The 27,672-nt window shown below is 38.7% G+C and overlaps 1 protein-coding gene across 1 annotated transcript in view; it reads left to right on the forward strand.

Annotated features, from left to right (window-relative positions):
- LOC121439847 (dedicator of cytokinesis protein 11-like) overlaps window positions 1-27,672 on the forward strand; it is a 200,977-nt gene that overhangs the window by 126,068 nt on the left and 47,237 nt on the right. The window contains 11 exon segments of the mRNA XM_041640459.1: window positions 1,137-1,220; window positions 2,409-2,520; window positions 4,658-4,836; window positions 6,487-6,603; window positions 8,614-8,689; window positions 9,259-9,368; window positions 11,494-11,605; window positions 18,623-18,689; window positions 20,582-20,629; window positions 22,735-22,877; window positions 24,930-25,045. Of these exon segments, the coding sequence (XP_041496393.1) occupies window positions 1,137-1,220; window positions 2,409-2,520; window positions 4,658-4,836; window positions 6,487-6,603; window positions 8,614-8,689; window positions 9,259-9,368; window positions 11,494-11,605; window positions 18,623-18,689; window positions 20,582-20,629; window positions 22,735-22,877; window positions 24,930-25,045 (1,164 nt within the window).

A 27,672-nucleotide genomic window follows, 5' to 3' on the forward strand; every position in this document is an offset into this window, starting at 1 on the left:
TCTCTGCATGCTGGGCAAACGCTATAGTGCTTAGCTGTATCCGCAGCTTCCAGCTAGGTCTTTGCAAAGCTGTTGAAATAACTCTTTGGACTGACTGATGGATCAGCTCAGTCAGGTGTGCTCGCCCTCCCACTGAAGTTAAATAAGAGGCTGACTGAGCCAGAAGCCAGCTCATGCTAATTTCACAGACGTTTAAAAAACACAACAAATTTTAAACGGACTGCTGTTAGGTGGGGCAATCGCTGTCGCCCCAGTCAGGCCCCACCAACCTTCATCATATCCCTGACGTTTAAAGATATTTAAATCACTTTTCTGGTCCAGTTGACTTTTGGGTTCATGACTTTCTCTGACGTACGTATGTACGTGTGTGTGTGTGTGTGTGTGTGTGTGTGTGTGTGTGTTTGTGTGTGTGTGCGCACGCTATACATGTGCAGGTGCAGGCACTGAAGTTGAAGCAGCACATCTATCAGTTACTGCCCTGTTCCTCTGTTCCTTTGCGACAATATCTCTCAGTGAACCTGGAGCTAACTAGGAGGACCGTCTCAAGCTCTAACTAGCTTCCTGTCTCCTGCACCCACCGTGGCACTGGGCGCTAGGGTTACAGGGATGCCCATGCCTAGCTTTTTATGTAGGTGCTTGGATTCTAACTCAAGTCCTCATACTTGTGCTGCAAGCGCTCTTACCCACTGAGCAGTTTCTCCTGCCCAAAAGGTTCAACTTTTGAAATAAAGGTACCTGTTGGCTGTTGTCAACACAGGGTACATGTCACTAATGCATATGCATAAAAATTGTTAGCTTTGCTCAGTGAGGTTCTTTTGTTTGAGAGATGTCAGAAATCCCCATATTTACAAAGGATGATAATTTTTACTTTTTGTTATTATCATAGATGGGGTATGTATTTATTTACATATCTTATTTTGAAAATTATGAAGTTGAGGACCTTAAGTCTTGAGTCCATTGATAATTTACTTTACTCTTTTTCTTTAAGGTCAACCAAAACTCTGACAGCTGTTCTCATATTGTCTGTAAAAATGACATCCCCTCTGTGTACATGAAATTTCAAAATTGTTTAAAGTCATCATAAGAGACATGTAAAATGGCAAATCTAACCTTCCCTCCTTTTTTTTTTTAAATAGCGCTGCTTGACGCTCATGGATAGAGGATTTGTGTTTAATTTGATAAATGACTATATATCGGGATTTAGCCCCAAAGATCCTAAGGTAAGTTCTAAGTACATTAGAGCTTGAGGTCAAAGATGACAGTTATACTCTCTTCTGGAAGATTCAGAACTGCTCTTTTGTGTACTTCGAGTGTTGTCAAATGCAAGGACTACTGTTGGACATTGTTGGGGGGTCCCCAACATCACCCACAGGTTCAACAGTTTACTAACAGGATTCCACATATAGTTGTAACTCTGATGAACGCTCATTGCGGTGATATATATGGCTACTCAGCAGGGTCAGGAAAGGCAAAGGCATCAAGTGGAGTGTGTGATGATCCCATGAAGCCTCCCATACTCTCCCCCTCTTGCGAAGGCATACTTCCCATAGGGGCGAGAATGCAATTAGAAGACTACGACACGTCTCTTTAGAGTTTAGGGTTCTTTGAGACTGACCCAACTGTGCTGATGGGGAATGAAGAAACCACAGACACACCTACAGAAAACATGGGATTGGGTGAGCCATGCACTGTGATAGAAACACACCAGAAGTCCGGAAGCTCAGTATATTATTATATACAGCTGAATGGGGAGGCAGGTTATTGTATACAACTGATGGAGGAAGTGGGGTGGTCACTGAAGGGGGCCAATCTCAGGGGTCAATCATACAGATTGTATCTGTAGGGGAATATGAATCTGTCGTTGATACTTCTGCACACACCTCTGTACTATGACCAGGGAAAGGTCTTGCCATTCCCCCAGCCTGGCCCAGGAAAGCCTCTGCTTATCCTATGGGTCTGCATCCCTGAGGTCTTTTGACATGCTGTGCGTATGCCATGAATGCTCATATATGCTGGGGTACACTCACTTCCCACAGTTCTTACCGGGGAGCTGTTTTTGTATTGAAGCACACAAGAATTCTAGACTAGCAGAAAGGAAAACAAAACAGGTGTTCACCATAAACCACATTGTTTGTAAAAGGGCCTGGCAGACTGGCACCAAGAATACACCCTTATCTCATAGGGAAAATTTCAAAATCCCTTTTCTCAGATGCCAGCCAACATCAGTGTTGCAACAGGCCTTTTCAAATCTGCCACTCTTGGGCTGGCTATGTTAACGCTTTCCTGGACAGATTGTACCTGCCTGTATACTTTGGAAGACAAACACATTGGGGAATTAAGGATCTTTTTTTTATTCATCAAAAAAATAAATGCCTATAAAATGACATGATATATAATTTACCATATAGGTTCTTGCTGAATACAAGTTTGAATTTCTCCAAACAATCTGCAATCATGAACATTACATTCCTCTGAACTTGCCAATGGCATTTGCAAAACCAAAGCTACAGAGAGTTCAAGGTATGTATTTGTATTTTCCATTATTTGGGATTGTTTTTTCTTCTGTGATAGTACTAGTGTAGCATATTGTTTTCTGATGAAACCAGATAACTTGACGGTAATTAGAATTGCTACTATCTGAGGATAGCTTCATTGATGGCATTCTGCATTTCCTTCATTGTAACTATGAAAAAATTGGATGTTACATACATTGTTGCTAAAACACAAATGTCAGACACTAGTAAAATTTCTCTTTATAATAATAGTATATTGAATTTTATTTAAGACTAAGTAAAAAAAGTATGTGAATGCATTTCGGCCAAAAGCATCAAAAATAAATATAAAAAGTAAAATGATAACTCGCATGTACTAAATTTATGAAATGCCTCAGTTTTAATCTCCATTGCTAGTTTTATTGAATGCTTCTTTGTTGTGTAGCACTATTCTTATGTTATTATGTTTTTTATTTGTCCCTTTTCTTTTCATATATTAATTAGATTTTTTTTCATTTGCGGTGGACCGTTTGACTTCAGTAGGTAGGTTTAACTCGGTTCACTCTAAAGTAGTATGCTGTGTTTAAACACAATTGATTTGATGAATGGCCAAGATGAATGGGGGCTTTGTTTGTTTTTCAAATCCTCCCTAGCCAAAGTGAGCCTTTAATTTCTTGTACCCAAAAATCGTAAAAGCTTGTTAGTCTCAAAATAAGCTTCAGTGTTGTCTGGAGTGAGTTTTCAAATGTCTGCCCGTAGAAAGCAGCTTCCTCTGCTGCAAAGCAGCTTGGAGACAGGGGATGAGCTGAGTAGCTGTTTTAAGTGTTTTTCACCTCTCTCTGCCTTCTGCTTTCTCTGTCACCTTGTTGGCCACAGTCTTGAAGGTGTGGTTGAAAACACCAAATTGGACTTATTCAAGTCACTGAAGCATAAAATCAATTGTCATTTGCAAACTCTACCCAGATAAGTCCACCTTGGTTATTCAATGCTATCCTTGAATCTAGAACACGATTGGAATTCACAAAAGAGCATGACAGTGCAGGAGAATCATATGCCTTGGTCTTTAGAGAAGTCTCTACTCAGACCTAGTGGTTGTAGAAGTGGTGAAATGATAGCCAGTAAAACTGGAGAAACATTTCAAGACCACAGTACCACTATCTAACTCCCCCATTACTAGGTTGAGCATGAGTGGCTCAATGCTCCACCCATATGTTTGATAATGACAAGGAAGTTAGCGGGAAGAATTGGACAGGGCATCAGGATTTGGAGTTAAATTGGACAATGTACAACAATTTAAAATCCTAACTGGATATACTGCATTACATTAATTCTGAATCAACCAAAAGGAAAAAAAAGAAATGAAAGGCATTTTCTTCAGCTTTTTGCTTTATCTAAAATAAAGGAAAATATAATTTCCTATAGAAATTACTAAATTTGATCCTAACCTCCTCTAAGTTATGATAAGGCAAGTCTCCCGCATAGAATTAATGTGTAGGATTTAACAGAGATAAAACGACCTAAAGTGGAGGGAAAGATACAGTTTGCAGTGGTGATTTTATAAAATGGAAGGTCTGTATTTGTGACTGTGATGAAGAATTGATGTGAGTGTGGTGATGAATTGATGTGAGATGTGGTGGCTCTTTGTATTATCATTGTGTCTACTATGGATGTTCAGGCTGATATGTAATGATCACTGCAACAATCAATAATACTGTTGGGATGATGGGGTTGTCTGGTTTGTCTTCTTTTTTCTCTTTATAAATATACATAGATAAGGAAATCAAGCATTAGTCTAGAAAGTTGAGCCTATAGTCAAAATGAGAAATGTGTTAAAATATTGCAAAATATAGAATTATTTCATTCTAGTTTCTATTGTAGGAGTATTAAGACTTCAAACAATTTAGGGGAGAATGTATCTTCATGACCATCTTGCTGACTGAAATAATCATTAAAACAATCATTTATCCCTAATTAGAAGTGTTCTTATTTAGTAAAAATTTTGCATGCTCATTTTATACTATAGAGGAATTGCTCAGATTGATTAATAATAAAATTAAAGTTTTTGCCAGCATGACCACATAATTAAATGATAATTATAGTATTTTAATTGTCTAATAACAAATTTTGTATATTTATTAAAAGTTACAAATTTTATTGTACTGCAAATTCCAATCTTGAATACAGTTTATCAGATGAGTATTGCAAGCATCACTTCTTGGTTGGTCTACTTCTGCGCGAAACCTCCATTGCTCTTCAATACAATTATGAGATCAGATATACAGCTATCTCTGTCCTAAAAAATCTTTTGATAAAACATGCATTTGATACTAGATACCAGCACAAGGTGAGGATGTCTATACAGTTCTTGGGAGCACATTAGTAAATTTTTCTAAGAGTTTTGATTCAAGATGATGTTTACAGTGAGGAAAAAGGTATGAATATCAATGAAAAGGTATTTGTATAAATAAGGTATTTTTCCATTTCAGGCCATTACATTTTTTAAAATACCATGCAATAACTTGAAGAAAAACATTTTCTCAAATCATTTTTTAATATTTTGATGCTGGGTAGGGAACAAGCCGTGGTTCTGCATATAGTGACATATATTCTACCACTCAAACCGTATTTTAAATTAACATATATAAAGGTCTCTGTTTATGTGACAATGAGTTGGGTTGCTTATTTTTCTTATATTTACTGTAAATATTAGGACCAGTCAAACTCTCTCATGATTTACTCCATAAATTAAATAGGATGCTTGTAAAGTCATACAGAGACTAGAGAGATAGGTCAGGAGTTAAGAATGTTTGCCGCTCTTGCAGAGAAATGCAGGTTGGTTCCTAGTACCCACATCTGGCAGCTTACACCACCTGTAACTTCAGTTACGGGGAGATCACACACTTCTAGCCTCCAAGGGCACCTACGCTCACGTGAACATACACACACATACCTAAAAATCATCATACAGAGTTGTATCATGAATATATTGTCAAATACTGTAATGTCTCTAAATAAATGTGATATTGATGTGTTTAATAAGACATTAAGTTATCATGTATAAAATATATAATATGATTTTTTCTTTATACTAAAAAGATTTGTTATGATAGTATTTTACTGTCAGTAGCCATGGATGTGGCTGTAAATCTTACATACATTTAACATCGACCATAGCACTGGTTGCTGTCTGTTACTACTTTAAATATGTCTTTAAATGTCATTAATATTGCAATTTAAGGGCATGGAAAATTAAACTACAGACTGAGTTTAATTAACCCTAAGTTATTTATTTGGTATTGAGTGACTCAAAGAAATATAATATTTCATGTTTGATAATACATCCTTTACTTTTTAACATTCAAATGTAAATTTGAATATAAATTGTTACTATAATTAATTTGAAAAGCTGATTTGTAGGTAGAATTGTTTCTACAATTTTCTCATCTGTTGTGTTTTTTTAGTTACCAAGATTTTTTTATTTGTAAATATTGCCTTTCTTTTCGTGGTTCTATCTAAAAGTAAATTGACTCTTTCGTTTTGTGATATAAATTATTTTACTGTAGGTTGTGATATCTTTTCAAATTATAAATAGCAGCCGGGCGGTGGTGGTGCACGCGTTTAATCTCAGCACTCGGGAGGCAGAGGCAGGTGGATCTCTGTGAGTTCGAGGCCAGCCTGGTCTAGAAGAGCTAGTTCCAGGACAGGAACCAAAAAAAAGCTACAGAGAAACCCTGTCTTGAAAATCAAAAAAAAAAAAAGAATACTGATATTGCAAAGAACCTTTTCCTTTATGTTTGAAAGCTCTCACTGGACTCCATATTATGAATAAGTTCAAACAGCAACCAAGTTCATGGACAATTAGTTATAAGATCCATGCCTCTAAATTTTGAAGCTATTAGCTGACCTTTACTCTTTTAATCTGACAGATGGGGCCAATTCCATTCATGTGAATCATATACATATTATTTACCCATGAAGTTTGACTATTTTTCAGAATCAGCAAGCCAAAATAGCACAGTTGTACCTCCCATTTGTTGGACTGCTCTTGGAAAATATACAGCGACTGGCAGGCCGAGATACTTTGTATTCCTGTGCAGCCATGCCTAATTCTGTAAGTGTTAATGTCTTTCTGTTCTGAGTTACATCTTGTTTTACCTAATGCATTTGGGATTGAGGCCATCTGCTATAGGATCTCAACTGTGAGCATGGACTTTTCAGTATACTTCTACATTTCTCCTGCTTTTCCTAGAGCAGTGCTTCTCAAATGATAAGGTGGGGATGTGCTAGAACACAGATCTTAATTCAGTAGGCCTAGGCTGAGAGAGTCCCTGTGTCTAAAGAGATTTGGCTGCCTCTGTCTAGTCCAAAGGCTACATTTTGAATAACAAGGTCCAAAAGAATACCACAAATGCCTTGTTTCTAGTTTGTTCCTTAAAATTTGCTGCTAATTAATACACTTCAGTGTTTTCATTTTTCTGGAGAACAAGATGAAAGCATCTTCACTTGCAGAGCTGATATCAGACTCTGGGGTCGAGTCCCTTTGCTTCTCCTTATCCTTGGTAGTCTCTGGTTAGTATTTCTTGCTAAGTCTCTTTTAGTTTATTACAATGGGGCTAGCTTTCTCTTCCCCTTAGTGCCTGAGACTTATTTCAGGCACTTAAAGGTGACTAACTAGGTTTCTGTTTGTCCTGACAACCTTTGCCCTTGCAATAGTTAAACTGTTCTTCCTCGACCTTAGACCTGGAAGGGTTTCTGTTCATAGTTCCTAGTTCTGCCCTCTGGAGACCTATAAACCATTAGTTTCCACCTTCACAGCTTCTCCCTTCCACATATGCCTTCTAACTTTTTCTCCAGGCCAACATATCATTATTTTGTCATTTCTTGTTACAAACCATTTGTTTTCTTGGTTAATGCTTTTGGATACTCTCCCATTTGCCAGTGGCTCTCCTAAATCAATGGTGCCAGGCCAGATGCCAGCACTTGAAAGACTGGGGCAAGATGATGCAAATTTGAGGCAAGCCTGGACTACACAGTAAGACATGCCCTCAAAAAAATGGTGCCCAAATTGTATGCTTTGTATTTGTTGGCCCAGTATAAGCGTTAACTCCTATCCCTCTTCATATTCTGAATGGTCCTAGATCATCTGCAGACTTTGCATCATCACTTCATATAGTTGCATGACAGCTTAAACTCTGCTTTATAATATAATCTGGAAAATTTTTCCCTGTAAAATGTCCCTGATAATTTTGAAAAACACTCCTAAGTTCCTGAGAAAGAGCTTTTTAAAGATCAGTTAAGGGCACATTTTATTTTCATTCTTAAATAGTATGTTTATGCATATGTCAGAGTGTGGATTTGTACATGAGGACAGGTGCCTATAGAGACCAGAAAAATGTCAGATGCCCTGGAACTGGAGTTATGGGTAGTCACCATGGGTGCTGGGAACTGAATTCTGGTCAAGAGCAATTAGGCACTCATAATTGCTGAGCCATCTCTCCAGTCCCATTTGTTTGTTTTCTGAGACAGGGTCTCACTGTGACTGTAATCTAGGCTGACTTGGAACTTGGAACAATTCACCTGATTCAGTGTCCTGAATGCTAGGCTTACTGGCACACACCACCATCACCGGATGGAAAAGCCACTTTTCAGCTTGAGTGGTAGCTAGCTCTCTTGCTTGTGGCACTTGATGGGGTTAATGAGCAGAGTGTGGATGTAATGTCACTGGCTGTCCCATTGGTCTTTCTTCACACAGCAGTCGTGTTCACTGCACACATTCGACAGTGCTATTTGGAAAGGTTTCACTCTCTGTTCTTTTGCAGCTCATGTTCACTTAGAGACTTCATTGCACTTCAACTTCTAGCACTGTCCCTGGTTCCAAGGAACAGAACTGAACAATGTTTAGATTATACCAATTGCAGCCATCTGATTATATCACTTGGTCAGCGGTTGTGATTACTACAGTAGGCTAGCAGCCATTTTTTTAAACATGCCACTTAAATACTAAGAGCACCTGTGTAATTTCCCAGTGAGTCGTGTTTAAAAGCAGGGTGCAGTCTAATTCAGATGTCTTGCCCCAGTTTAAAAACTGGTTAAATGACTCAGGCGTCACATTCTGTTACAGGTGTCCAGGGATGAGTTTCCATGTGGCTTTGTTTCACCGACAAGCAGAGGGAGCCTGACCACTGACAAAGACACAGGTAATTAATCTCTTTAAAGATTATGCATAACATGAGGATTTAGAAATGTACCTCCGCTCTTTTTGAAAGATTTCATGATAAAACTATCCATAGCCTGATCTTTCCTGAAGTTTAGTTAAAATATGACTCACACAGGTAGCCACATTTTCTAGTTTGTCTGAGCATGATCAAAAAGGCTAAGTGTAGTGGAAAACTAGGAGATAAAAACAAACAAAACAAAACAAAAACAGTGGTTTCCTTTCCTCTTAACTTTCATCAATATTGGGTAAGATACTTCCTTTTCTAGGTTTGTGTTTGTTTACCTATAGTGCAGATAAGCTGTCTTGTGAATTACCTGGATTTATTATATGACTTCCAAGGAACTGAATTGCATAGCAAATTGTTTTGAGAGGGGAAAATCACTTCACCTTTACTTGTTTTCTTGTGGTGTTTTGATATATGAATTTCACAGTAGAGGACCAGGATCTATTTGCTTTACCACATATTTACTTAAAATAATGTAGCACTTAGTTTTAAAATTATCTTGATGGTTCTTCCTGTTGCTAACAAGAACTTGAACTTTTTTCCAGCCTATGGATCTTTTCAAAATGGTCATGGAATTAAGAGGGAGGATTCAAGAGGTTCCCTCATCCCGGAAGGAGTAACAGGATTCCCAGATCCTAGCAACACTGGTGAAAATGTAAGAACCGAAATCTATAGGATAACCTCGTGACTATACTAAAATCTTTCAAAATAAGCATGCAGCTATCTGGTCTGTTATAGTCTATTTTGGATCTGTAAAATGCATCCCACAATTCTTGACTATTTAGTAGTACCTTCCTATCCCTGCCTCAAGATCCTTATGTCACCCAGGCTAGTCTTGAACTCACAGTCTTCTGCTTCCACCACCAATTTCCTGCTTTTCAACTGGGGTATTATTATGTTGCTCAGGCTGATCTCAAATTTCTGATCTCAAGCAATCTTCCTGTCAAATCCTCTTGAGTAATTACAATGACAGGCAAATACCACAATGCCCAGTTTACCAATAGGGAGTAAAGCAATTATTCTCAAGCTGTCTAACTCTTTACTGTAACCTAGAGGGTTGAAAATTTCTCAGCTGCCTTGCATTTTAATCACAACATATCAGCGTAGGGCTGATTCAATCTTGCCTTTTAGAAAATAACATTTATTAATTAAAAAATTTCATTTATTTTACATATCGACTAGTTTCCCCTACCTACTCTCATTCCATCCCCCCACCTCCCATCTACTCCTCCCCATCCACCTCTCCATCTCTGTTCAGACGGGGCAGATCTCCCATGGGCACAAAGCATGGCACACCAAGCTGAGACAGGACCAAGTTCCTTCCCCTGTATCAAGGCTGGGCAAGGCAACCCAGCATGGGGAATAAGTTCCCAAAATGAAAATAATATTTAACTTGAGAGAAACTTTAGGTCTTTGGGTTGATAGTTTCAGAGTTCCAGCATTACTTAAGGTCTTAGAGACCTCTAACTCTTACATCATATTGTTGTAAGCCTAAGATTAGTATGTAAAATGTGTCTGCCTTGAGGCCCAAATACATTTTAGACAGTAAACTTCTGTGACACTATGTAAAATCATATATTACTTAGAAGGATCTGTAAAATATTTTTTTTTAATAATTAAACTCCCATTCCTGTTTTAAAGTGAAACTGGGATTTTGATGTAAGCCAGTCACACCTGACCCCATGTTTAGAGATCAGCAATTTTCCTATTCTGTGGCATGTTCGGTGTGCATCAGAGTCACCTGAGGGAAAACGAATAATGAATGGCTGCGCCTCACCATAGAAAGGTTCAGTAGGTCTGAAACAGGGCCTGCTAACTTGTATTCCAAGTTCTCAGGTGATGTCGTTTCTGCTGGTTGGGAAGCACCCCTTAACCACTGGACTATACATCTTTGTGACTTTGGGTAGAGGCATTTATTCCCAAAGGCTCCCATCTCATGCTATTGTGAATTTTGATGATACTGTCACAGATAAGGTCAGAACAATTAAATATCTTACTGGAAGTGATATGACTGACAAGTAATTAGAACTGAGGTTTGTTTCACTCCAATTCAAAGTTCTTAGTAAGTCCTACCTTAATTCTATGTACCCTGTTAGCTCAGCTCAGAGTAGCTACTCAGTACTCTGAGCTGAGCTACGGCTTTGCATTGTTGTTATTCTATTTATAAAGAACCTCAAATAAATGACATCTTGCCATGATTTGGTATTAAGAAGACCTCATTAAGTAATAGGAACATCACTACTTTGATATAATTTGGAAATATTACCTGGCCCTCCTTATTTTAATTATTGTATAATTTGTCCATTTAAAATAGATAATTTGATGGTTGGGGATTGGGTATTATTAATACATTCTAAGTAGGGATTCAAATTTAAAAGTGTAATTTTGAGGCCGCAATGGTTCCCCAGGAAGTTGTATATGATAGGCAAGTGATCTACTTCTGAGCTTTCAAATACCTTAAACCCTCCGCCACATAAAAACTATTCTTTCTGAAAGTTTTATGTGAGTACTTTAAATTTTTGCTATTACAACACAAGCATATGGGAGTAAACATAAATACATAATTAATAGCTATGTTTTATGAAGACCCCAAAGTCATTTCCAGTGATATTACTAGGTACTGTAGCAATGAAGACTCAGCCCATTTATCTGTCAAATATACCATAAAATTTGTATTTATAGTTTTCCCAAATAGGAAAAATAGTTTAAAAAAATAATTGAATTTAAGGTCGTGTAAATTGTGATATTGTTCCCTAAATCTCCTCTCTTTTATCTTACAGACCCGACAGAGTTCTTCAAGGAGTAGTGTATCCCAGTATAATCGTCTGGATCAGTATGAAATCAGAAACCTCTTGATGTGCTACTTATATATTGTAAAGATGATTTCTGAAGGTGAGAAATGAGCATATTCAACAGGAATTCTACTAGACACTCCCCCCTTGTAGGGTCAGGCCTGTAAATCAAGAACATGCATGTTAGAAACAGATCTTTAAAGATTTAAGTCATAAAATATCCTTTAAGATGAACAATAAAATAAGTTCCTGTGGATTTGAGTCTTTGATATAATTTAAAAATATAACTATTGATTAATTTATAAAAATTATGCAACAATTTTAAAGGATTTTTATACAAAGCATAAAATATGTTAAATAGTTAATATACCAGGAAGGAAATAATCACAATACAAAATTAACATTTTAGCTTTTATTTGAAAAACATAAAAACAGAAACAAAAAACAGGGTTTTCTGAAGGTAGAGGATGCCACCATTGTCTGGAGTCAGTCATTGTTTCTGCAGCAATGCTGGCATTGTCTGGAGTCACTGTCTCCACAGCATCATTGGCATTGTCTAGAGTCAGTCATTGTCTCCACAGCAACGCTGGCATGGTCTGGAGTCACTGTCTCTGCAACATTACTGGTATTGTCTGGAGTCACTGTCTCCGCAGCATCACTGGTGTTAGCTGGAGTCAGGCTGTCAGACTGCTTTTCTTCTTGGAAAAGAATGGTATTATCTGCTAACATTACTAGCTTCTCTTTTATACTATATGATTATCTATAAACAAGAGATTAACTACATGTCCTCAGAAGTTAAAATAAAATTACCTTTCTCTCAAATGCCACAACTATTATACAATTCCCACCCTCTTCTTCCATTTCTCAATATTTTGCTCAAATAATGTGCAAGTCTAAAGAACATAAAATCCACGTTACGTGGTCATTATACAGTGTTCACAGGTTACATGTTCCTCAAAAATATGTACAATTAGCAAAGTAAATATAAACTAGAGGAGGGCTCAATGGTAGAACACATGGCTAGCATATTTGAGACCCTGGGTTCAATTCCTAGCACTATAAAAAAGAAAAAAAATGTGTCAGCACTTCAAAAATCAGTAAGTAAATTTAAAATAAATTCAAAAGATACCTGGGTGCTAATCATCATAATCATATTAACTATTTTGTAATTAAAATTTCTTATATTTTTATTTTTAATTTTTTTTGCTTATTTATTTTTGTTTTTTTGAAACAGTCTCATTTTGTAACCCTAAGTGACCTCAAACTTGCCATGTAGACCAGGCTATCCTCTGTCTCTCAAGTGCTGGGATTAAAAGCATGCGCCACCATGCCCTGCTTATTTTTTTTTTTGTGTGTGTGTGTGGGTATGGGTACCATATGTATGCCTGGTGCCTGCAGAGGTCAAAAGAGAGCATGAGTTCCCATGGAACTGGAGTCACAGATGGCTATAAGCCACTATGTGAGTGCTGGGAATTGAACACAGGTCCTCTGCAAGAGCAAAGAGTACTCTCACCTGCTGAGTCATCTTTCCAGCCCCAATTTATGTAATTTTTGGAGACAGTGTCTCACTATTTATTCAAAGATGGCGTCTCCTGATCCTCTTGCTTTAGGCTCTTGAGTGCTAGAATTACAAGGGTACACACCACACTTGGCTGTTTCACTTTTTTTCCCATCACACTTGGCTGTTCCATTTATCTCCCTGGTGTCAGATGGCAAACCCAGGGTCTTGTACATTCGTATGCAAGTGATTTCCTGCCATGATAAATACGTTGGCCATATATATTTTTTTTTTTGGATTTTTCGAGACAGGGTTTCTCTGTAGCTTTTGGTTCCTGTCCTGGAACTAGCTCTTGTAGACCAGGCTGGCCTTGAACTTACAGAGATCCACCTGCCTCTGCCTCCTGAGTGCTGGGATTAAAGGCGTGCACCACCACCGCCCGGCTCTGCGTAGATTCTTGGCCATATTTTTTAACTTTTTTTTGTTACTGGAGTTATGAACCCAGGGTCTAGGACATGAGCTATATACCTCCAGCCTATTTTATCCATTTTGTTAACTATTACATACTTTATTTTTGTGACAAATAAACATTAAAACAGATTAGTCAGATATGGATAACAAATTCGATAGTTTTTTCATAGTCAAGGATGGTCTTCGTGTCTATCTTCCAGATGTTGGTACTAGAGACACATGCTAGCATGGTCAACTATTTTTCGTTTTAATTTTTTTTCTGGTGCTGGGATGAGATCTAGAGCTCGGCACATGAGCTCTACCCTCAGAATATTTTTATCAAATTTTAGTAAGCATTACTTGCTTTTATGTGATAGTACAAAGTAATATAAATAATATAGTTAATACAAATTATACAAATAATACTACAATTAATATAAAATTATTCAATATAATAATGCAAATAATACAGATTAACAGATAAGTTGATAGCCAATTAACTGTAGAAATATTAAAACCTTTAGCCACATATGAATAAAAGCTGTGAAAATATATTAATACAACTCAAAAAATAGCTTTTTTCCTTTTTGAGATGGAAACACATTATTTAGCCTAGCTTGGCCTGGAAATCACTATGAAGCACAGGCTAATCAGCTTCCTAAGAGCTGGGACTCTACCACTGCATACCGAAAAACAATACAAATGATTCTGCAATCTACTGGTTTCAGGAATATACAACTTAGGAGTAAACTGTCAAAATTAGATTGAAGCTCTCTGATGGGCCTCCATGTTTTGGAAAAGAAGTAAAATAATTTTTAAAACCAAAGGTTCATTTCAGGAAATAATAGATTACCTAATAACAACCACAATTCATGCTTTTTACCTTCCCACAAAGATAAAAATGGGAGAATATGGAAACTGTGTTGTTTACGGGGTTTCTTAGTTAGAGCCATGAATATTCTAAAACATTCCATCACAATTTATAATAGTTTTTATAATATTAAAAGAAATACTGTATTGTTAGTTCTTGGAATGAAAATTTTGTTATGACCTTAGTAAATTTAATGTAAACTTCTGTTCTACTTGTACACATTGTTGTTTGGGGGGCAGGGGTGTTCTGAAGTGTTTCCTTCTCTGTCCTCTATATTTTACTAACCGCAATTCACTATATTAGGGTCCTAAAGGGCATTTGTCGAAGAGTTTCAAGTTACCGTGTTATTCTTTATTAGTTCCACAGTCTCAATTTACAGCAACACTATCTTATTGGAAAAAAAAAACATATTTTCCTTATAAGAAAAAGCTGCGACTTCTTCCATTCTATTTGGTGATTCTTCTTTTCAACACAGACACCGTAGGAACTCCCTCAGAATTACTTTTAGGCTTCTTTTCACAAGTTTTTACATTTTTAGACTGACTAGCATTCTCATTTTCCTTGGAAGGTAAGGGAGCACTACTAGATTTCACTGAATTGTCATTTTTGTAACTGAACCCATGGAGTGCTGATTTCTTTTGCGAATATATTTGGAACTATATATAGTTCACAGGAAACCGAGTACTATTTAATTCATTTTTCTTTGTCAAAGGTGGCAAAACCTTGCTAAAATTACAAGGCATGTTTTCCTCTGAGGTTTCAGATATTATTATAGGTTCTCCAGGGGAAATGCTGGAAACACTCCAAATAAGGTTATCTTTTCCCTGTTTTTGTGTGGAGGACTTTTGGCTTGAGATACTAATCACGGTATCTTTCTTTGGGGTTTCCAATATAGTTGGTAAAGAATAAGCTATACATGAGGGTAAGACATTGGCCTCTTTAGCAAGATTATCCTTAACAGAGGCAGAGTCCACAAGAGGGGTCTCTGGCACCTGGATGGTTGCTCCCTGACTGCTGAGTAGAACGAGATGATCATCTGGACTTGGTTCTATGTCCAGAATAGATAAAGATCCTGTCTGTTCCCTACGTGGTTCCATAACCTGTCTAGCAGGCAACTGTACTGGATAGGAAGGATCCTTTACGGTATAAACCTGCCTCTTCTCAAACTCAATACCAGGCATGAAATCATCATCATCACTATCCAAAAAACACAGAGGAATACGTGGCCGCTTTGCTTTGACTTTATCAGAAAGCTTTCTATTTTCTTCTTTTAATTTGTTATTTTCTACAGTGAGCTCAGCAATCTGCACTAGACTTTTTTGGTGCACGTTACTAAATTCTTGCTGTAGCATATTGCTGTATGTTTCATTTATTAAACAGCGCTCACACAATTCTGAATCAGGGACATTCTGTGTCTCTGCCACTCGTTTATTCTTTGCTACAGGGCCATGCCGCCTTCCCTCTGTCAACCTGGCTTTCCTCATACTGCCCAATTTCATCTGTAAACGGTGAAGCTCTTTATCATGGATGTCTTTCAGTGATAACCATGCCTTTTTAAAATCATCAGACATCAGATCTCTTACACTAAGCTTAGCTTTGCCTGCCCTTGAGGCTCTCCTACCACCTTCCCCATCTTCGCTGCTGCTACTGACAGCCTGCATCTTTCATTTACTGGAAATGAAGCAAGAAGGCTTTGGGCTTGGTGGTGCCACGGACAGAAAGGCCAAAGAGGGAACACTTGTCACTGCCTAGCGACCCGCAGCACCACTGGCCGATCTCTTACTATGGAGCGGGGGGGGGGGGGGGGGGGGGGGGGGGTGGCAGTGGCCTGGCAGTGCCACTGACTAAATGGCAGAGGAGCCTCTGAGGGGACAGGTCCACTGACCAGAACACTAGCTCCTGCAGCCCTGCCCAGAGGCGACAGGCGCGGCCTCAAGGGCTTCGCCCGGCCTGCCCCTTTACAGACCTGCCCGGAAGTCCAGAGGAGCCAGGAGCCAGTGGAGTAGAGGATGAACAGAACGGCCCAATTTCTTTTTCCTAGAAAAAAGTCAAAACATTTTTGTTAGGGGTGAAAGAAAAGCAGAGCATAACGGCCACCGCTTTCCAAAATGGCGCCACCACGCTCTGAGGACAGGCCGAAAAGCCCAGGACTGCTGAGGAAGCCTGCACAGGTGCGACCACGCCCCTGCTGGATTAGGAAGTCTGCACATGCGCGACCACGCCCCCTACAGGGTCAGGGGGTTTGCTCATGCGCAACCATGCCCCCTACTGGTTTACTTTTTTTTCAGGAGATACCAAAAGGCCAGGCACAGCAGGGGAGGACAGAAATTGCTATCAGCTTAATCTTTTAAAATGAATGGTATTTTAGAACAAATGATAACAAAACCATTTTGATTATTGATGATTAATATTTGAGAATCATTGAAACTATTAATATTTGTGCTTTTATAAAAATACTTGGGAGTAAGCTGAGGGCACTGACCCATGCTGTATTCCCAGTTACTCTGGAAGACTGACATAAGAAGATTGTGGGTTCGAGACCTACTGCTACAATTTCCTGAGATGCTAGACCCCAGTTTAAAATTAAAATTTAGAAAATGCTTTATAACTTCAGCAATTGGGAGGCAGAGGTGGGGGAATGGAGAACTTAAGGCCAACCTGGGCTACATACCAGCACCCCACCTTCACCCATGGCCAGAGAGCTAGCTGGCAGTGGCAACAACAACTGTGTAACTCTAATTCCATCCCCGAGGCCCATAGGTGGAAACAGAGCACTCGACTTGTAAATTGTCCTCAAATTTCTACAAGCATTGCAGCTCAAATATGCTCCCACATCATAAATGTGATAATAAATATAATTGTAAAACATACTTTTCAAAAGAACTGGTAATATAGCTCCATGATAGAGCACTTTCCTAGCACATATAGAGTACTCGATTTGATCCCAGGATCAGAAAAAAAAATATTAAAAATGGGAGCAGCAACATCAAAACCCCTTCATTCTGTCTCACACCATCATAAAATCGGCAGTGGCTCCTCAATCACTGTCTACCAAAGGCTGTCTGTGGCTTGGGTGGAGAGGGAGACACATATCTACTTATTTTTTTTTTTGGTTTTTCGAGACAGGGTTTCTCTGTAACATATCTACTTTTTAATGATAAAAGATTTTGTCATTTACAATAGGGATAGCCAATACTGATAGCTATATCAGAGGAATATCCATAGAAATTATATACTAACAAAATTTTAATAATTTTTTTTTATTATTATTATTATTTAGTCAGAGCTGGGCAAGGGTGGTACATTTCTTTTGTCTCATCACTTGGGAGGTAAAGGCAAGAGGATCAGGAATTCAAAGCCGATCTGGATTATGAGACCCTGTCTCAAACTAACAAAATAAACCCTATAAGTAGGGAGGGAGGGAAAAAGGGAGGGAGAAAGGGACGGAGCAGCGGAGGTAAATCAGAAAAGATATACTGGAGAAATGAAAGAAATAGGTTAAAGAGACATGAGCTAGATTTTAAACATTCTTTTGTCTGAAGTAGTTGGAAGCAGATAGAACATCAGCCTTATTAAAAAAAGAGGAAAATGGAAGAAAATAATTTGTCTCCTCTATAGTTGTTAATTGTTTTGGTTAACAGAACCTTTTGAGAAGCAGAAAAAGGTACCCACCTCTTCAGGAAAACGCCCATAATCCTACCATTGTTTGTGAAATGTTCGAGTTGGCTAAGTCTTGGGTATAAAGGATCAACAAACTTTTCTTATTTTGTCTTCAATCATGATAGGAAGATTGGAGCAAACCATCCCAAAGGACATTTACAAAATAAATAAAAAGAAGGTTATAAAGTAAAATAAAGATTGCTTGATACATTTGAAACCAATGTGAAAAGTGTGTGTGTGTGTGTGTGTGTGTGTGTGTGTGTGTGTTATGTTTGATGAAACATACTGTAATCCCAGCACTCAGGAGGTAGGGCACGAAACAGAAAGTCTGGGCACTTCTAAGTTTAAGGCCAGTCTGGGTGGGGTATTGAAATCCTGTCTAAAGAAAGGGAAAGGGGAAGGCCCCTTGGTGCTGCAGACATTTTAATTCTAGCAATCTGAAGGGGAGGCAGGAGGATTAGGAGTCATCCTTAGCTCCTTAGCCCCCTAGTGGATCTGAGGCCAGCCTGGGATGTTTACTATCCTGTGTGGGTGTTGGGAAGTAGGAAGCAAAAAGGGATGAAGTGTATGGTGTTGGTTGATCCTAGGTCACTCAGTTTTTGTTCTCAGATCTAACCCCTTATTTCTCCTATTTTCAGATACTCTCTTGACTTACTGGAATAAAGTGTCTCCCCAGGAGCTCATAAACATTCTCTTACTTCTAGAGTAAGTTGCGGTATTTTCCTAAATGTTCTACTTATTTGGAAAAACTGAGTTGAAGGACTTTAGATGTTACAGTTTTTCTGTTTTCAGCTGCCCATTGGCTAATGTGATAGAAACTGTTAAATTGTCTTAATAATCTAGAGTCTGGCATTCTTCACCCAGTGATAAAAGAAAAGCAAGGAAATGAAATCCTTATGAGGCCATACAAAACTCCTATCTAATAATCTTACAGATGTGCAAGCATCTTACTATGCCGTTGAAAGCTGGGAAATTAGAGTGCTGCTAGCTGGCCTGTATTGTTCAACTGAACAGATCCTGAAATAATGAGCAGCTCAAATGTAAAGTTTGAACTCTTAAGTAGAGCTGAATAATTCTAAATACTACCCACTTTAGGAACAGAGAGATGTAGTTTATCAGATATATATATATATATATATATATATAAATATACATCTACAAGTATTTTAAAACACATGGAGAAACCAACCATTGCGATTGAAAGGAGTAATATATGTTATCATTATCAAAAGCTCATTATCTATACGGTTGATTCAAGTTTTTAAAAAAAATTTACAAAAAATCTGCTAACTAGCAGTTAAGATTTCTGGTGGGTTCTACTATATATGAATTTAATAGTTTGTTTTAAATTAATACAAAAAAGAATGAGATTTCCGTAATTGTAGTAAGAGGTACGGGCTCCTTGTTCCGTCCTGCCTGGCTAGTTTATACCTGAAATAACCACAAGGAAATTGTATTCATTTAAACGCTGCCTGGCTCATTAGCTCTAGCCTCTTATTAGCTAATTCTTACATCTTCATTCAGCCCATTTCTAATAATCTGTGTAGAACCACGAGGTTGTGGCATACTGGGAAAGATTTAGCATGTCTGACCTGGTGGCTGGCTCCATGGTGGCTCTGTCTGCCTGCCTTCTTCCTCCCAGAATTCTGTTCTGTTTACTCCACCCACCTAAAGGATGGCCTATCAAAAGGCCAAGGCAGCTTCTTTATTTAACCAATGAAAGTAACACATAGACAGAAGACCCTCCTTCACCACATAATGACATTTTCATCCGAATTGTTTCTGTTGCTCTCTCTTGGCTCATCCTCTAACTGCCTACCACTCTGGCTGGACCCCTTCTTCCCTCTGTTAGCCCCATTTCTGCTTTCAAGTAATGTAGCTTCATTTTTTCCTTTTTTTTTCTTTTGCTAACCCTCCCCGAAGACCTACTTCTCCTTTTCATGGTCCTCTTTCTAATTTCCTGACCTGTCCCCCATCTGTAGTAAACACTGTAAATATGCTGGGACATATTTCCCATTGAAGACAACGGATGTTGAGAATCTACTTGAAAAGAGACAGGAGCGAGGGGAGGGTGGAGGAAGATTAGCCTGCTTTTCATGGGACTTAAACAAGACTGTTTATGACAGCTGTTGAAGCTGTGAGTACATAGGGATTTAAATGTTATTTTTCCTAACTTCATGTGTTTATGGTTATTGATAATAGAATTTTAATACCATTGTGCAAAAATATAGCATTTGTCCACATTTCTGTAATTAAGAAAGATGTTTTGTCTTAATGAGTGCTGGCAACCTTGGCTATGGCATGGTATAGCACACAAAGGATGTTTGACATGGGCAAGTTTTTTTTTAATTTTTTTAAATCTGTCATTATAGTTATGTATATTGACATGGGACTTTTAATGCTGATATAACTATAGAAGATATAAGATATATATGGCAAGATAGGATATGGCCTTTAAGTAGTTATCTGGGCCTTTATTTTTGTGGAAATCTATGTTCTTGTAAATTGATCTCCGGAACATATGACGTCTACTCAATAGTTATTAGGTTGTACCAGGTAGCAGTATATTACTAACATGTTGTCATTTTCCTTTCCAGAGTATGTTTGTTCCACTTCCGCTATATGGGGAAAAGAAACATAGCAAGGTAATGCTTGCAGCACTACAACTTGCCATTTTCCCTCTTTCTTTCCCAACAGAGAGCAGTCCCACCCATGGTTTATAAAATCTAAGATACTGATGGTAGGTTAACCTGAAGGTAGCCATGATTCATTCAATGGATCCCAATTCAAGGTTAAAAATAATATGAACCAATACTACATTTTCAAAAAGACAATGGCTAGAATAATATAGCAGGTTTCTTCCTCTGAGATCCCCCTAAACTTCGAGCAGATTCTTGTATTTCCTGGAGGACTTAAGTAACAGCTAAATAGAAGGGTAGGTATCAAATCAAAAAGTCAGGGTAGCCAACTACTAAGGGGAATAGAAACATTCACCAGTAAGTAGGACATAAATTATATATTATCTATTTGTTCTATTGCATCTTAAATCTTTATGAAGAAATATGTGCAGGCGGATCTCTGTGAGTTCGAGACCAGCCTGGTCTACAAGAGCTAGTTTCAGGACAGGCTCCAAAACCACAGAGAAACCCTGTCTCGAAAAACCAAAAAAAAAAAAAAAGAAAAGAAATATGTGAGGATCTCAGGGATGTAGCTCAGTGATAGAGCATTTGTTTAGCATGCACAATGCCTTGGATTCAATTCTTGATAAACATCAATAAGAAGAAGAAGAAGAAAAGGGAAATAAATTTGTGCTTAGAATATAGCTTAGCAGTGGATTACTTTCTTAGCTTGTGAAGCCCTGGGTTCAATACCCAACACTGGAAAAAAAATCAGGGACGATCAAAGGGCCCTAAGGCAAAGGAAGGTCTTGCTTATTTCAGCTATGAATGTGTGTATATTAAGTAGAACTACCCATTAAAGGAAATCAAACATAGTCTTTTAGAAATGTATTTTTTTTTCATGCTTGGACAGCTGCCTACCATGGCAAATGTTTGAAAGTCAGAGGACAATTTGTAGGAGTGGATTCTCTCCTTTGACCATGTGGGTCCCAGGGATCCGACTCAGGTTGTTAGGTTTGGTGGTGAGCACCTTTTACCACTGTCTCCAAATAGTGTAGTTTCAATGTTAAAATCCAGAGCAGTTTCTTTTTTTTTCTTTGCTTTTGATTTTGGTGACAGAATCTCATGGAGCCCAAGTTTGCCTTGACTTTGCAATATCTCAAGGAAGGACCCTGATCCTCTTTCCTCAACTTCTCAAGGGCTGGGATTATAAAATGTGTGACCACACCTGGTTTAGTTCCACAAATTGAAGACTTTGGATGGGGTTTATTGCTGACTCTCTGGAATAGCCTAGTGATGCATCTTGAGTGATAAGAGTTCCAGCCACCTTTCCCTGTATATCTAATCATAGACCTTAGCATCTCAGCTTCTGTTGCTCCAACCTCACGCTTATAAGAGAACAAACTTTTTCATCCTCAGTTTATATATGACCCAGTTGTAAGCAGTCCAGGAGACTGGATTGATACTCATTCTAGACTATCTGATGCCAGCCCCTTCCCATTTTCAGTGTCTGTCTTCTTTCTTCTTCTTCCTCACTTCCTGCCAAAAGACTGACTATAATTGGAGTGTTGTCTACTTAACCCCAATGGTTTTTATTAGTATAGAAGTGGGAAGCTTTTTCTAAATGCGCAAGTTCTATTATAACAGCATAAGCTCTATTTAAAATCCCATTAAAACTTTGTACAATTTAGGGAATGGAGAGATGGCTCACAGTTTCCTATAGGCCTCATTTAATCCAGGTAATAGTTAACAGAATCTTGAGCAGAGTATTAAATTTATCTGGAATAGAATATATTTATAAAATTATATTTTATATAAAATTATGTAAGTTATATTTATCTGGAATAACACATCAACTAAAACCACATTTTAGTTAAAAATATGCAAACAGTGAAATATTTTATCAGAGCACTTCAGATTTTTGTTTGTTTGTTTGTTGTTATTGTTGTTTGTTTTTTTTCAGGAAAGGTTTCTTTGTGTAACAGCCTTGGCTGTCCTAGAACTTGCTTTGTAGAACAGGATGGCCTTGCTCACAGAGATCCATAGGCCTCTACTTCTACTTCCCGAGTGCCAGGACCACCACCACCACCACCTGGCTTTATTTCAGTTCTTGATTTAAAATTTTATTTTAGGGTGCATGATGCCTGGCTATCAAAGCACTTTGGAATAGACCGAAAATCTCAAACTATGCCAGCTCTTTGAAACAGGTCAGGAGTGATGCAGGCTCGGCTACAGCATCTCAGTAGCTTAGAAAGCTCATTCACACTTAATCACAGTAAGTAAACGTGGGAGAGGGGATACATATGAAATAACCTGGTAATGCTGTATAATCTTTTTTTTTAAAAAAATGCATGTGTTTGTGTGTGTGGTGTATACACATGTATGTTCATGCATGTGGGCGCAAGTCTATGTGCAGGTGTGTGTGGCAGCCCAGAGTTGATAGCAGGGATCTTTCTTAATTATATGCCTACCTTAGTCTTTGAGGCAGAATCTCTCAGTCAGTCCCAGGTATGAGTAGTTTTAGTCGCCAGCTTACACCAGGGATCCCCTCTCTGCCTTCTTACAGACAACACTCCAAAACCACCCAACATTTAGTTGGCTTCTAGGGATTAAACTCTGGTCTTCTTGCTGATATGGCAAGTGCTTGTACCGCCTCGTCTTCACCAAAGCCCATTTTCAATCCTAAATCCTGGCTTAAATCACAATTTCTCTTGCATAGAGAAATTCTCTGCATAACTCTGCTATGTATTCATTTATATACTATAATTTCATCATTCATGACTATTTAATAACATGCATGACTCTTCAACAACTGTGATTTAAATCTTTTTCTTAGTATTAAGGAATGTTTCTATGAAATTGCTGTTAATATATTTTTATATTAGATATCCTTTGTCGCGACTGTCAAATTTTATTTTTCAATAACTTTAGGTTTATTTATTTTATAATATGTTTATCAGTGTTTTGCCTGAATGTATGTATTGCACTGTATGTGTTCCTGGTGCCTGCTAAGGCCAGAAGAGGGCCTTTGATCCTCAGGAACTGGAATTACAGATGAGTGTGAGTCACCATGCGGGTGCTGGGAATTGAACCCAGGTCCTCTGGAAGAACAATAAGTGCTCCAAACTACTGAGCCATCTCTTTAGCACCATTACATTTTAATAGAAAGTACTAATATCCTAATAAGATAGCATATATAATATTCATTTAGAGTTGCTATTTCTTATTTAATGACTAATGACATAGATGTCCCCTCCTGACTGCAGAAGTAAATCAATTCTAGCTGGGCTTGCTAGTACAGGCCTGTAATCCCAGCTACAGAGGAGGGGAGGCAGGAAGTTCACAAGTTCAAGGTCTTCCTGAGCAAATTTGATCTCGACTTATATAAAGAAAAGGAAAAAAGAAGAACAAGAACCACCAGGAACCTAGCTCAGTGCTAGGATGCTTGCCTAGCATGCATGAGACCTGATGTTCTATCCCCAGTAGCACCAAATAATAACGAGTACTAGATCCTATTGGTTGAAAGTGTATTTAAAAGGGTAAAGCATTGAGAAGGCATCAAGGACAAGGAGAGAAATCTTCCCTAACTGGGGATGTCAGAGGACTAGATAAAGAGAAATTGCCCTCTCGAAAGCAAATATTAATCAAAACTCTGAGAACACTTTTGTTTTCATACGGTCTTCTGGAGGCCACAGAAAAAAGAAGCCAGGAAAATTGGCTTTGTGAAGCCCAATGATAGTAAACAAGGTCTTGTGCAGGTAGACCCTGAGCGAGAAGACTAAGGACTTTTTACACATTGTCATTGCAAATGTTAAAGGTTCCTGCTTCTTGAACAAGTATGATGAGCCCGCTTCTGTCAGCCCATAAAGAGTCTGGGCTTTAGAGAGAAGCCTCATGTCACTGGCAGAACTGAAGAGCTCTGGCCAGAGGTCACTAGACTTGTGTGGCTTTCTCAATTTTCCTTCCATGTTGGCAGCATGGCCTAAGATGCCTCCCAAATGATTTCCTAGTTACATCACCGTAGCTCATTACTGAGACCACATCACCAAACAAACAGACACCTCAGTCCATGCTGCAGAGCTACTGACAGGGTGCTAATACTGAAGATCACTTGGCACTGATAACGGGAGTGGAAGGTAGGCGGCAGTGATTAGACCAGACCCTGGCTCAGTAAGGAATAGCTGCAGTGAAGCTTATTAGGTCTATTGATGCTGCGGACTCCTTCTAAGAAGGCAAGACTCTCTCCATGAGGCTTCTGGAGGAGATTATTCAGTGCCCTTGTGGGAGTCTACTTTGGACGTGGCTTAATTTGCTTCTCTTACCCTAGGTTCTGCCACAACAGAAGCAGATATTTTCCACCAGGCACTTCTGGAAGGCAATACAGCTACTGAGGTTTCCCTGACAGTACTAGACACCATATCGTTTTTCACCCAGTGCTTCAAGGTAAAGATGAGTGTGAGTTCAGCTGGTGGTGTTGTGAGGAAAACATTTTACAGTGTCTATGTGCCAAAGGCAGGGCAGTTTGGTTTGTGATAACCTGGTAGGAGCAATGAGGAAACGCTGGTGGCAAGCCAAGTTTGACTGTGCTCTGGTAAAACCTTGGGAAATGACTGAAAGTCAGTCATCCATAGAGTGAAGTGTTCAGACTAAAATGTCCTTAATCCTCCTCTGCCTCTCAGATTCTATTGTTTTATATTTGTCTTTAGAATCAGTTTTCTGTCAAGCATGGTGACACATGCCCATAATGTCAGGACTTGGGCAACACAGGCGGGAGGGTAGTCACAAATCTGAGGGTAGCCTGATCTATATAACAAGTTCCAGATCAGCCAAGGCTATGACTGGATAAGAAAGGATATGGCGGGGGAGGAAGAAGTGGGAGAAAGAAGGAAGGTCGGGAGGGTTTTCTTTTATGTTTTTATTAAAATAACTGGTAAACTTTACTGGAAATCATGAGAAAATCAGCCAGCCAAAATACCCATTGTAACAAGATAGCTTATAGGGATAATGTGCAGGCAAACTGACTGGCTGCTCAGGATTTTCTCGGATGTTTTCTGTTTTCTCTCATCCCAAATCATTATTCCCTTGATTTGTAAAATAAAGTAAAAGCAAGTTTACTTGCGGGCTCATTGGAAGGGTAAACTAAGATAATAGACGGGGGAGTGCTTTGAAAACAAAAACTACATGAGCATCATGTAAACAGCCTCGGTGAGAACCCAAATGTGGAAGTCACACCTGTTCTCTCTTCACTTACTGATTTCGGGCTGTTTTGGTTGGGTTGTTTGTTTTGCTCTCCTCCCCATTCATTTTTTAAATGTATTTTATTTATTTTACATCCCAACCAAATTTTCCATTCCCTCCTCTCCTTCCATTCCCCCACCCCACCTCGTTCTCCTCTCTGCCCCCTGCCCCCGCAATCCACCTTTCCCCTGTTTCTGTTTAGAAAGGGGCAGGCCTCCCATGGGTATCTACAAAGTATGGCATATCAAGTTGCGGTAGGACTAAGCACCTGCCCTTGTATTAAGTCTGGGCAAGGCAATCCAGTATGTTTGCTCCCCTTTCTTACATAATGTAGTTAATTGTTTTGGCTTCCAGATATAGTGTGGAAACTTGCCCCATGCTTCTCAAAGACATTATAAGGAAGAATGGAATAGCATGCTAATAAGGAGGTGTAAACTGGGCAGTGGTGGCGCACGCCTTTAATCCCAGCATTTAGGAGGCAGAGGCAGGCGGATCTCTGTGAGATGGAGGACAGCCTGATCCACAGAGTGAGTTCCAGGACAGCCAGAGCTGCACAGAGAACCCTGTCTCAAAAAAAAAAGCAATAACAAAAAAAAAAGTTGTAGGAGGCGACCTTGCAAAAAACTTAGGTTTGTTTTGATTAAAATAACACACACATCTATTTTTCATTGTGTCAGTAGATAGGACATCACATCTCATGACTAGGCTTTTATTCCTAACTGCCTTTTTGATATGTTTTGATTTATTTAATAAAGATTTATCTATTTCTTGATAAAAGTCAATCTCTCTCTCTCAAGCACTTTACCAATATTAACCTACTATTTTGCATGCAAAGCACATACTGTGTTGCTGAGTACCTTACTCTTTATTTTGAAGGTGGGGGTAGTAAATGGTGCTGATGACAAAGGAGAATGTGTGATTTTTATGACGTCACTGGGATTCCAGATGCTAGTGTCTGATTTTACATGGATTCTGAGAATCTGAACTAAGTTTCTCATGCTTTCATGCCAAGCACTTTTACCCACAGAGCCATCACTCCAGCCCCAATGTTTTTCTTTTAATTTTTTTCTTTGCAGTGTTGGGGATTTGAAGGCGTAAGTCACAAACAATCCCACACCAGTTTGGAATTATTATTAATAAAAGGATTATTTTTTTAAATATTTATTTATTTGTTATGTATACAATATTCTGTTGTGTGTATGCCTGCAGGCCAGAAGAGGGCACCAGACTTCATTACAGATGGTTGTGAGCCACCATGTGGTTGCTGGGGATTGAACTCAGGACCTTTGGAAGAGCAGGCAGTGCTCTTAACCTCTGAGCCATCTCTCCAGCCCAAGGATTATTTATTTAAAGGAAAAACTTACAGATCACCGTCCCAGACAACAGCCCTCTACGTGATCAGGAAAGGAGTCTAGTAACCAGAAGCGGAGCCAGAAGCAAGAGAGCAAGCACATGGCTACCACTGCTTTTTAAAGCAAATGAGACCATGCCCAAGTGGGCTGGTATCTTAAAGTCTATTGACAGAAGGAGTGGAAGGAGCTCCCGCAGCACCTCCCCCTTTTGTTTAAGTAAGATAGTTGTAAACCCAATACAAAACAATATACATTAGGAACAGATATTAAGTATAAGATTAGAATTACAATCACCATAAACAATATTAAGAAAGGAACATATGCTAAATGTTTTAATAAACATTCTATCCTGTGGAATCTAAGTCTTGTATAGGAAATGGCTTGGCTAGATAATAAGAGGACAGTAACTATGACTATCTAATCTTCAACTCTATCAAAGGCCTGAGAAGGGAGATAATTGGGCACCAGATGAAGGCATAA

The sequence above is a fragment of the Microtus oregoni genome, unplaced genomic scaffold (assembly GCF_018167655.1).
Source record: "Microtus oregoni isolate MIOR12 unplaced genomic scaffold, Mior012 000063F_ref0000156, whole genome shotgun sequence".
Classification (NCBI taxonomy): domain Eukaryota; kingdom Metazoa; phylum Chordata; class Mammalia; order Rodentia; family Cricetidae; genus Microtus; species Microtus oregoni.